At 38.2% G+C, this 12,758-nt stretch overlaps 1 protein-coding gene across 1 annotated transcript; it reads right to left on the reverse strand.

Annotated features, from left to right (window-relative positions):
* Window positions 1-8,944: 8,944 nt before the first annotated feature.
* admb (adrenomedullin b) lies at window positions 8,945-12,529 on the reverse strand. Its single transcript, XM_053622261.1, has 3 exons — window positions 11,543-12,529; window positions 11,331-11,432; window positions 8,945-10,664 (listed from the first exon to the last, which is right to left on the reverse strand). Exons 1-3 carry the CDS (start codon window positions 11,644-11,646, stop codon window positions 10,409-10,411), a joined length of 462 nt encoding a protein of 153 aa, XP_053478236.1. The 5' UTR covers window positions 11,647-12,529; the 3' UTR covers window positions 8,945-10,408.
* Window positions 12,530-12,758: the final 229 nt, after the last annotated feature.

The raw sequence follows: 12,758 nt of genomic DNA on the forward strand, positions 1-12,758 counted from the left end.
TTGTGTAGTCATGTGTCTCATCAGCATATTCAGCAGAAGGAACTGATAAGCAGTGTGCAATGCAAATGTCTGTGGCCTCTTTTTCACACTGCAAAAAAATGTCATCTTAGCAAGTGAATTTAAAGACGGTGGTATCTTTATCTACTATGTCTTCCAGGGAACCCCAAGGGAGACCTCCCAATTGTGTTAGAGTCTCTTAAAGAGCCTACTTATATTGGTTTGAAGTGGGTGTCTTTGAAAACTGCCTTCCTGCTAGCAAGCATCCCACTTCACTCCACAGTTGGGAAGTTGCATGCTCTGGCGATAAACTAGCCTTGTATGCAGCAGTGACCAGATGAGTCTGGAGTTACCTCATGGTTAAATCCAGGTTTTCTGCCCAATATCATATCACATGATAACTGTGTGAATCAGTATATTGACCATGCAGCCTTCTGTACCCGGTAATTTCTTTGTGGTATTATTTGGACCAGACTGCAGCCATTTGATTCACAGCCCAGCTGTTTATTTGGGGATAAGACATGGGGTGCTGCCTTGTAGAAACAGAGGTTAGCCAACTGGGTGGTGGAAGTAATCACCTTAGCCCACAGATGACCTGTTTGACATATCACTGGTTTTCCAGGAAAGTTTTCTTTATATTATGGTAACGTCTCTGGTAAAATTTGAACCTCTCATGAACCCTCTCGTGAACCCAGCAGTATCCTGGGATGGTTCAGAGAATATTCTCCTCTCCTGACCTGTTACTATACTGATATAAACCTGGTTAGTTGCCATATGGTTCCCGTTACATTTGTATCGAATAAATTTATTTTCATTTTTTTTAAACTAACAAAAAACACAAACTTAAGAGACGTGTTGCCTGGTATTGAGCCAGTTTGCTTTGTTAAATTTGCTTTGTTGAGATGCTGTGCAAAAAGTAAAGCAAAGGTGCATGAAATTGGAAAGATCACCTATCATATGTAAGCAGAAACTGTGGCATTGGACACTGACAATGTCAGGCATCTGAGCTCATTTTTCCTGTTAGCAGTCTAACAAGCCTGAAGATGTACTCCTTCAACTGTGAACCAACTGTAGCTCCAATCTGCACCTTAATACCTGGACATTGTTCATGAGCTCAAGAAAATAAAGAAATAAGTATAGGTGAAATCTATGAAAAAGAAAAACTGAGATTAAGTTGTCAGTGTACCATGCAGTGGCTCTGTATGGAAAGGCCATTGCTGGGGCATTAAGACATGTCATATGAATGTCATCCTGATGTCATATACAGTATCTCACAAAAGTGAGTACACCGCTCACATTTTTGTAAATATTTGATTATATCTTTTAATGTGACAACACTGAAGAAATGACACTTTGCTACAATGTAAAGTGGTAAGTGTACAGCTTGTGTAACAGTGTAAATTTGCTGTCCCCTCAAAATAACTCAACACACAGCAATTAATTTCTAAACCGCTGGCAACAAAAGTGAGTACACCCCTAAGGGAGATCGTCCGAATTGGGCCCAAAGTGTCAATATTTTGTGTGGCACCATTATTTTCCAGCACTGCCGTAACCCTCTTGGGCATGGAGTTCACCAGAGCTTCACAGGTTGTCACTGGAGTCCTCTTCCAGTCCTCCATGACGACATCACGGAGCTGGTGGATGTTAGAGACCTTGTGCTTCTCCACCTTCCGTTTGAGGATGCCCCATAGATGCTCAATAGGGTTTAGGTCTGGAGACATGCTTGGCCAGTCCATCACCTTCACCCTCAGCTTCTTTAGCAAGGCAGTGGTCATCTTGGAGGTGTGTTTGGGGTCATTATCATGCTGGAATACTGCATACTGATCATGCTCTGCTTCAGTATGTCACAGTACATGTTGGCATTCATGGTTCCCTCAGTGAACTGTAGTTCCCCAGTGCCGGCAGCACTCATACAGCCCCAGATCATGACACTCCCACCACCATGCTTGACTGTAGGCAAGACACACTTGTCTTTGTACTCCTCACCTGGTTGCAGCCAAACACGCTTGACACCATCTGAACCAAATAAGTTTATCTTGGTCTCATCAGACCACAGGACATGGTTCCAGTAATCCATGTCCTTAGTCTGCTTGTCTTCAGCAAACTGTTTGTAGGCTTTCTTGTGCATCATCTTTAGAAGAGGCTTCCTTCTGGGACGACAGCCATGCAGACCAATTTGATGCAGTGTGCGGCGTATGGTCTGAGCACTGACAGGCTGACCCCCCACCCCTTCGACCTCTGCAGCAATGTTGGCAAGACTCATACATCTATTTCCCAGAGACAACCTCTGGATATGACGCTGAGCACATGCACTCAACTTCTTTGGTCGACCATGGCGAGGCCTGTTCTGAGTGGAACCTGTCCTGTGAAAACGTTGTATAGTCTTGGCCACTGTGTTGCAGCTCAGTATTAGGGTCTTGGCAATCTTCTTATAGCCTAGGCCATCTTTATGTAGAGCAACAATTATTTTTTTCAGATCCTCAGAGAGTTCTTTGCCATGAGGTGCCATGTTGAACTTTCAGTGACCAGTATGAGGGAGTGTGAGAGTGATGACACCAAATTTAACACACCTGCTCCCCATTCATACCTGAGACCTTGTAACACTAAGTCACATGACACCGGGGAGGGAAAATGGCTAATTGGGCCCAATTTGGACATTTCTACTTAGGGTTATACTCACTTTTGTTGCCAGCAGTTTAGACATTAATGGCTGTGTGTTGAGTTATTTTGAGGGGACAGCAAATTTACACTGTTACACAAGCTGTACACTCACTACTTTACATTGTAGCAAAGTGTCATTTCTTCAGTGTTGTCACATTAAAAGATATAATCAAATATTTACAAAAATGTGAGGGGTGTACTCACTTTTGTGAGATACTGTGCATGCTAATGTCCATGAATGACAGTTGCACATCCACCTGACATACATAAACCCTAAGAAAAGCCTCCTGCCAAACCTCAATAAAGATAAAATTGAGACAATTTTTTCCCTTGCTTATTATGTAAAACTATTCCCATAAAATCAATTCCTTTTTTGGAACTATAAAGTAGTTTAACTTTGACTCCTCGTTCAATTTGATTTCATTATGTAGTGAGTCCAATTACTTTAAAATTCTGCAGTAAAATTAATTTCTTATTCTGAGGTATCATGTAGCCCACTCTGAACTGAACCTATTGGGTCTGATGGTCTACCAATTTGAATTAATAATTTTTTTTTATTGGTTAAATTTGATTCCTGGTTCAATGTAGCCCACACTGACCTGTGTTGGTTTGATGGTTTACCAATTTAGCTCTTTTGGGGGTGAGAAGAGACCAAATATCCCCATGATTGTTAAAAGAAAATCCTGAAAACAGTTGTGGTAAGATTAGATTAAGTTCTAGACAAAGCATTGTTCATCTTCATGGAGATATTTTATCTCTTGCCATCCCTAAAAGAGCTGAGAACATTATTTACATTAATAGAGTTTTCAGTACAGTAGCTAGGTCTGCCAGGTCTGGGTGCATACCTCATTTATAACTTTAGCCACCTCTAATAACCATCCAATTAGAGTCTTGTCCTGTATAGCCAATAGAGAATTATGGTAGCATTGACAGTGAGAGAAGATTGTTGGAGAATGAGATGGTGATGCATTTTTGAGTTAAGCCGGGTTCAAACTGTATGATTTTGGCCACAATTTGGTCATTGGAGACAAATTTTGAGAATCCTAAAAGATTCCTATAATCCTAGGCCAAAAGTTGCAGTCTTTGATCGTTAGTTTGGCATGTTCCCAGACAGCCGATTAATGACCGTTGCAATTTTTCCTCCGATTAAATTCTGACAGTGTCAGAAGATTTGAGGCACAGTCCTGTAGTGTGGTTTCTCCTACTCTGTACAAGTCTTCTTGCATGTGTCCATTTTTCAAATCTTAACTGTTGTACAGTCTGACATTAATGACAACTGAGATCCTACAGTGTGACATGGCTTACTATATGGTGAGTAGTACTGAGTAGTATATGAAGATAACAATAATTTAAATATATGCATAGTAGTATATGTGAATATTTGGGTGATAAGTAAAATGTAGAGTGCAGTAGTGTAGTCAGACTATACAATACAGCACATAGATAATGTGCAATGTTTAGTTATCTAGCAGTCTCATGGCCTGTGGGAAGAAACTGTCCCTGAGTTTCTTTGTGTATGTCCCACTACTGCAATATCATCTACCAGAAGGCAGTAGCGTTAAAAAAAAAAAAAAATGTGCAGAAAGAACTAGCAACAGTGTACTTTCCTGACATCTACTGGCCACTATTTTGAAATCATTAGAAATAATATTTTTATAGATGGTAATGAAACAGAAAACAAAATATGAGGTTAAATGGCATGGAAAATAGCTGAAAATATGACAAAGAGGCATAATTTCTTCAAGTGATCCTTCTTTTACTGCTTACAGCCAGAGAGAAGAGCACATAAAGATTTTTAATAGTCCTTTGTGACTGTTGCTTGTCAGACTGTATGAACATGATCCCCACTGTATCCTACCAGAATTTGTACACTCACTTGGGCACTATAGGAACACTATACTAATGCTGGATAGGGCCTCCATTTGCTCTCCAAACAGCCTCAATTCATCATGGCATGGATTCCACAAGATGTTGGAAACATTCCTTTGAGATTCTGGTCCATGCTGACATGGTGGCTTCACACAATTCCTGCAGATTGTTCAGTTGCACTTTCATATTTTGAATTTCCTGTTCTACGACATCCCAAAGGTGTTCAGATCCCAGATAACTGGGAAGGCCACTGAAGAACACGGAACCCATTGTCATGTTCAGGAAACCAGTTTGAGATGACTTTTTCTTTGGTGCATTATCATGCTGGAAGTGGCCATAAAGGGATGCACATAGTCAGCAACAGTACTTAAATAGGCTGTGGCATTCAAGTGATGATTGATTGGTATTAACAGGCCAAAGTGTGCCAAGAAAACTTTCCCCACCTCATTACACCACCTCCACCATCCTGGACTGTTGACACAAGGCTGGTTGGGTTCATGGATTCTTGCTGTTGGAGCCAAATACTGACCCTACCATTTTTCCAGTTTTCAACTGTCCAGTTAATGGTGAGCCTGTCCCCACTGCACCCTCAGCTTTCTGTTCTTCTGTCAGCTTCTCTCAGCTCAAACCAGTCTGGTCATTCTCCGCTGACCTACCTCATCTCATATCTGTACAATTCAAGATACAGTTCTATAATTTTTTCACTTTATGTGTTGTGTATTCAAATTTTATTTTTATTTTTTTTATTTACTTTTTTTTTTTTTTTGCTTTTTACTTTCCCTTACCTCAAAACAGGGTCGAAAAGGACAGTGTTTTGGTGAAACATCTGTTAATTAATTGAACAATTCATCAAATTTAGTAACAATACTAATCACATCACAAACATAGTACATTTATTCATTTTGGTAGGCCCAAAAATCCTTGTGGATTTACACATGCCATGCCACGATGTCACAGCTTTAGGGGAGGAATAAGTTCAAGCACATAATCAAAGTACATCCTCAGAACCTGGCCAGAAGAATCTTGTAACAAACTCTTAGGTGGGCTATGAGAAGGAAGGCAGAGTCAGGATTGGATCCACTTAGCACTCTTTATTTTTCTCCTTTTTTCTTTTCCATTTTTTCAGCGCACACATGCACGCGCAAACTTGCGTGCGTCTGTCTTTCTTTCTTTCTCTCTCTCTCTCTCTCTCTCTCACACACACACTCGCTCGGCGCGTGTCTTTCGCCTCGTCTCACTGCAACAGAAAACAATCATTAAGAGATTTCCCCACAGGTGTGCATTCCTTACCACTCGCCTTCTCTGACTCCGCCCTGCATTCACAAACGGCGATCGTACACGCCCCCACCTCCACAAACCTGTTTGGCCCAACTCTTTCACTTGCACATGGGATTTACCTGTGCATCCCTTCTTGCCCTGTACTCTCTCTGTCTCTCTGCAGCTGTCTTTGCCATAACACAGTAACTCTATCAAAAAGGATAGCCGATATGAAGACTTTATCAACTACCTCCATATTCAAAGTTAATATATCCATCTTCTACCGCTTACTTCTTTTCAGGGTCACAGGGAACCTGGAGCCTATACCAGGGAGCATCAGGCACTAGGCGGGGTGTACACCCTGGACAGGGTGCCAGTCCATCGCAGGGCACAATCACACACACTCACACACACCCATTCATACACTACGGACACTTTAGACACACCAATCAGCCTACCATGCATGTCTTTGGACTGGGGGAGGAAACCGGAGTAGCCGGAGGAAACCCCCGCAGTACGGGGAGAACATGCAAACTCTGCACGCACATGGCCCCAGCGGGACTCTAACCCCGGACCCTGAAGGTGTGAGGCGACGTGCTAACCACTAAGCCACCGTGCACCCAAGTTAATATATGCTTAATAAAAATTAATATATGATTAAAGTCACCATATGTACGTTCACAAGCTGTATCTAAAAGGCTCTTTGCCACTGGCAGTGTTGATTCCATTGTCCTAAATATGAGGCTAAATATAAAACTAATAATAATCATTATAACAATAATACATTAATATATTATCTTTATTTATATATATATATATATATATATATATATATATATATATATATATATATATATATATATATATATATATATATATATATAATTTCCTCAGTTTTATCAATACAATAATTTAAACAATCATTCAACCTTTAACATTCAACCCTGTTCCATTAAAAAATGTGACAGGGTTGAATAATAATAATAATAAAAAAAGCTAATAACTGCCTTAGCTAGCAAATTTCATTGCACCATACCACGGCTTTCAGTCAATAGTTGTTATAGTTTGCACCAAAAAAATATTTTTCTATACAAATCCAATCACTGTGATTTTTTTTTCCCATAACAGAGCTGAAATACTGAGCTTGACAAAGTCCATATTAGTGTAAATATAATGAAATACTGATAAAGAAACTTACCTCTGTTTAAACTATGTGGTCAAAAAGACTTTGATGATGTCACTTCAACAAATTTGATGTCAGAAACATCAAACCATTATTTTTAATAGGGTGAAGTGTTACCGTGTAACAGGGTTGAACAGAATGGGGGACAAAGATAAATTCAGAATTTTCTCAGAAAATCCATAATGTTTGCAAAAAATAAAAATAAAAAATGTACATGAAAAGTTAAATCATGATATTTAAATGTCAATAAAAATTAGATGTAATTAGATTTTTTTCATTCTACATAAACTATTAAAATGTAACAGTGAAGAATGGGGATATGCAAAATGATTGATATTTCAATGAAACACAAACATTTAAAAAAATTGTTTTTTTTTTTTTTTGTATAGCACATTACAAAATATCCAAATCAATTAATTAATGTGACTATGTGGAATATCTGTAAATTCTCTTGCTAATTATAGCAGTAGTAAGTCATGGGGACAGAAAGGGCATCAAATCCTGAGAAACTGCCAGTTAGCAAATCAATTTCCGTGATATGATAGTCAGTGATAGTAAGTTAAGATGAAACGGCCACTGCAAAGATTGGACCTTGGACCCACAACCATTTTCTGGTGGCTTGGAAAAGTGTCTAATATAATGGTACATGGTAAAAACAAATGTGTTTATCAACACTTCTGATTCTGACACCCAGCAGAACATCACAACATTTTAGAAAACAAATTCTGGCTTGCTCTTAAAAATGACCATAGTCTTCTGCTATGTTTTTGCAACCAGGAGGCATGGGTGAGGTCCTGAGTACTGAGTTAGCTACATTTGTACTGAGGTACTGAATACTGAGGTTTGCTTGTTCTGGGTGCTTACCCAAATACTTTATTCATTAATTTATTTCATATTCATATAATTAATTAATTATTTATAAATAATTTTTGGTCAGTCTACAATTTGCCAGTTGTTGATGTAGTGACTAGTTGCAGTCCAGTAACTTCATAAAAAAAAATTCTTAATTCAATCAGACAGCAGTCTAATTATCACATAAGTTATCTGCAACCTGCTTGTAATTTCAATGGATTGTTCACATCTGCACAAACTAAGAACCACATAAAAAGTTTCACTGTAAAGTACTAGCTGCTGTTTTTAAGTGTGAAGATGATGAAGTGCAAAACTGACCTACTGCTTTTATCAACACTGGTCACTTATTTTTTTTTATTGGGTAAGACCTTTTCAACCTTACATCAGTGATATTACTAAGAAATAGTTTAACTGAAGCCTATTTTAAACTGTGTTACATGTTGTTTAATGAAATTGTACAAAAAAAGTATAAAAAAAAGTACACTGAACGTGAAGTAAAGTTATTTTGCTAATTAGAAGGCAGAGTAAAATTTCACTGAGCAATTTCAAACTAAGATGAACAATCAAAAGTTAAAATATTCCAAAATTTATTCAGTCTAGGAAAGAATAGCATGGAGGTGTTAGGGGTTCTTTCGGGGTGGCACCTATTGGTGAGCTGAGACAAATGATCTGACTCACTGAAAAGAGTCAGAATTCCCCTCAGTAGTCACTAAAATTCAGCAACAATGCAGTACAATACTATATAACTAATCCAATCTAACTAGCCATTAAGTCATTAATTATTTATTTATTTTTTTAATTGAAGGGTCTGATTAGTATGGGGCCCCAAAAAAATCAGGGGACCCTGGTCATTCAAGCTAACTCTTACTCTTATGCATCTTCTTGTACAAACGTTAGAAAAATACCAGTTAAAATTTGTCTTCAGAAAGGGAAGATTAGTAGCATCTTTATATATATATATATATATATATATATATATATATATATATATATATATATATATATATATATATATATATGTGTGTGTGTGTGTGTGTGTGTATATAAAGCCCAGAACAGATTTCTAAACGCAGAATTTTAACATTAGATGGCAGCATAACACTAGAAGTAAAGCAGATGTTTTGACTTATTAAATTATGGTGTGTTAGGTTGGGGTATATTATGGCTCTGTAAGTATTCTGGTTTCATACGCACTATATATAGGACAATGCATCATCTGTAACACACAAATAAATCTCCTAATTGAATACTGTTAATGGTATCATAGTCTCAGAGTACTGATAATCAGGAATTGGAAATGTTTTTGCAAGTAGTATATATTATTAATGGCAAAAACAGACATGGTTATTACTGGTCTTAATAAAATCATCTTATGATCATGTTTTGTGACACATCATCATTCTAAATTGTCACTGGAGGATAGTAGTTCAGCAGCATGCAATACTGTTTACTGTGTTGTCTTGCCTGCACTATACATGTTTTGCATGCTATAATTTGTAGTGTATTGCTTTTGTTACATCTTGTAAATGTTACACTGATTCATTTATCAGTTATTCATGTGCATATAGAAGGAGTATTTTAGAACTTATGGATGAAATATGGATGATCATAATTCTGAGCCTTATTGTTGGAAAAAAAAAAGCTAGAAATAAAACTCTTTCATTCTTTTTTTCTCACAAGTGTTTAATAGTTGCTTATACCATCTGGTTTTCACTTGACAATGACAATGATTTGACATAAATATAAGTTTATCATTAGATCAGTATAAAAGTAATGGTTAAATATTTAATTTCAATATACAAAGCCCATATTAGTTCATGTATAAAAAATAGTTAATCTCTGAGATTACAAGTATATTATTATTGAATGTATAAAAATATGAATTTATAACATACATTATTTTTTTTTGCCATTATTGATGGAATACATACTGCTACAATTATTGCACATTCCCCCACTATACACACATCCAGCTTCAAGTATGTAAGTAGGTGAGCAGATATTAGTGTCCAAGACTTTCACATCCAGGTTTCACAAAGACCTCTTCTTTCAGTCAATCTCCCTCATGGAGGCATATTGGTGAAAGTCTTTTAGCTGGTATATGAGTTTTCTGTCCTCTTTCCCCTAGCTAGAAAAACAGTGGTGTTGGTAGTTTCCTGGATAACCCCATTGCTTCTCCAGCGGTTTGAAGAAGTGGCATGTCCTGCGTTGGGGAGAGACAGAGAGCCTTGTCAGATCCCAGAGCTCCGTAAGATCGAGAAATATCCCAAAATAATGCACACACAACTGCTCAAGTATCTTTTCATATTGCTGCCATAAGCCCAAACCCTTGTTATCTCACTTGAACTCCTGCTTCTCTTTCTTACAAAACAGAACTGCCTGACCCATTTTACACAAACACTCATTGTTTCCAGATGACTTGAATCCTTATCTTTAGTCCTGTCTCTCTGGTGAAGGATGGAGAAAGATGTTCCAGCTGCTTGAACATGGTAGTTCCTCATTTTTGTGCCTACAAAGGAGTTGTCAGTAGTATTTCAGCAAACTGAGCCAAAATAAGAAAAAGGCTCAGGACAAACCGCAGATTGATGCTTAAATCAGTTTTTGAGGCGAGTCATGTCTCTGGGCTTGCAGCATGGAGAGATTCAGATGGCCCTCCCTGTGGGCTGGAGCGGTGGAGCGTCGGAGGAGGGAACGCCTCCGTCGCCGTCCATAGCCACAGGGACTGATCTTGCGTGGGGGGGCGTTATTCGTCTTATTACTGAGATGGCTGATGCGGTAGGCTAGATCATGTATTGAGCAGGTGAGCAGGTTACAGCCCCGTTTCATCCTACCACTTGGCTGATCACTGCAAAAAGCAAACAAGCCACAAATAACGAATAAAGAAAGGAGTTTATTCTACTTTACGACCTCCCAGAACATTCAGAAAAGGCATTTTATCCTGTTCCACTGTCATTCAGTGGACTGACATATACATATCTTGAAGAAACATATTTAAAGGTGAACAGTGTTTGATGTGTTCTGTTATTGATGAAGAACTGAGTCAGCAGAGACTCTGCATTGCATTTTGAATATGTGAAATTTGTTATGAGAGTTATTTGGTTAATGGTTTCAATTTAAAAAATCATGAAGAGCAGATAAGTGAAAGCAGTGTGGTCACTTTGGTGTTACAAGCCCTGCCCCCAAAAATGCCACCCCAATACTGACCTCAAATCACATCTCAGATTGTCTATTACTCCTATGCAATTTAAGCCTAACTTTATAAATCATATCTACATAGATTGTGTTGATTTAAATCATCATTGGAACACAATTGGTATTAATTATTATGAACTATATATCTACAATGAAGCCCATTATGACATTCATAATGTGGCCATTCATTTTGCACCATTTTGAAAATCAGAAAATCACATTTAAATGCAAATTTCTATACATTTTTTAAAGTGGTACCACCGCATTGCCACCCCATGTTTAAAAACCCAGACATGCCAATGGAAAGAATGAAGCCTACCTGTTCTGTGATATAGGTGGCCCTGTATCCCTGTTCTCAACTGAATCTTCTAAACTACTATTATGCATACAGGGATCCTTCTTTTGAAGCTCTGCATTCAGTCTGGCACACAAAGACCAGCACAAACATATCAGTATCAGAATTGCAAACCCACTGTGCAATTGCAAAAGGTGAGACAGATAAAAAAAAAAAATGCTGATGCTTAGACGTACTTCTTTTCTCCATCAGAATTGGGAGGAAGTGTTGCACTTATAACACAGGGCACAAAAGCAGCCAGCAAACACCAAAACAAAATACTCTGAGAGACTGTCTTCATTTTGATTTCACCCTGTAGAAAGAGTTCAGGTCATTGTGTTAGTTTATGAGCCACTAAATATATCTCTGTAGAAATTGAACAGTTCCTTAAAATACCCCAGACAGCAAGTCTAATCAGCATCCATCCCTAATCTGCATTAGTCACTGTATGCCAAACATATTATATTCAGGCAGATGTTATTGGTGCTATAATGAGGCATGGAGCAGGCATGGAGCTGTGCTGCTTTGCTGGGGGTCAATAAGTGCTGCCTCACACATGATGATAACCAGACTGCTGACAGCCGGATGTCTTTCCAACACAAACTTATTTTAGCCTTGACCTCTGAGGAAATGCCAAAACATTCAACTGATGATAATTATGTCTGAGTAGCATTGCAAGGATACATACCTGAGAAGTTTTGTTCTTGAGTAAGAATCAAGAACTCTACTCCTGACTTCTCAACACTGATTGGTTGGTTCAGAAAAATAGGATTTCCCAAATAATGTCCAGTGTGTGTGTGTGTGTGTGTGTGTGTGTGTGTGTGTGTGTAGGTGTAGGTGTATGTGTGTGTGTGTGTGTGTGTATGTTAGAGAAGGATGCAGCTGTGACACTACCAATCCTCTGAGTCTAAAAGGCAAACCTGGGAGCCTTTTATACTTTACAGGGGGTGGGAGGAGGCGGGAGTTAGGATGAGTGACAGTCAGCCACATCCCCAACCTTACATGCCCTGTCTTGTGCGGAAAAGGAATGATTTTCCAGCATCACTAACTATAACTGTCCATTAATGGTCCCACGGCATTTGTTATAGTACATTTAAAATCATTTTAATGGTATGTTTTCTTCTATACAGTGAGAAGGTTAGAGTGTTTGGGGTCTTGAGTAGTCTAAATTAATGTTCAATATATTCTAGTCATGCAGTATATACATGAACTGCATCAATCCTTAATATTCATGCACTGAATGTTGATGAATCTCTTATTGGTTATTTTTCAGAAATTGGAATAATGACTTAACACTTGCAATTTCACCACCTAGACGTTTTGCTAGTGTAGTGTGGCTTTATCTAAAAATAAAGAAATAAATAAATCTGACATGCTGTTGCTGCTGTTTAAAAAGTGATATAATTACATTCA

The sequence above is a fragment of the Ictalurus furcatus genome, chromosome 4 (genome assembly GCF_023375685.1).
Source record: "Ictalurus furcatus strain D&B chromosome 4, Billie_1.0, whole genome shotgun sequence".
Classification (NCBI taxonomy): domain Eukaryota; kingdom Metazoa; phylum Chordata; class Actinopteri; order Siluriformes; family Ictaluridae; genus Ictalurus; species Ictalurus furcatus.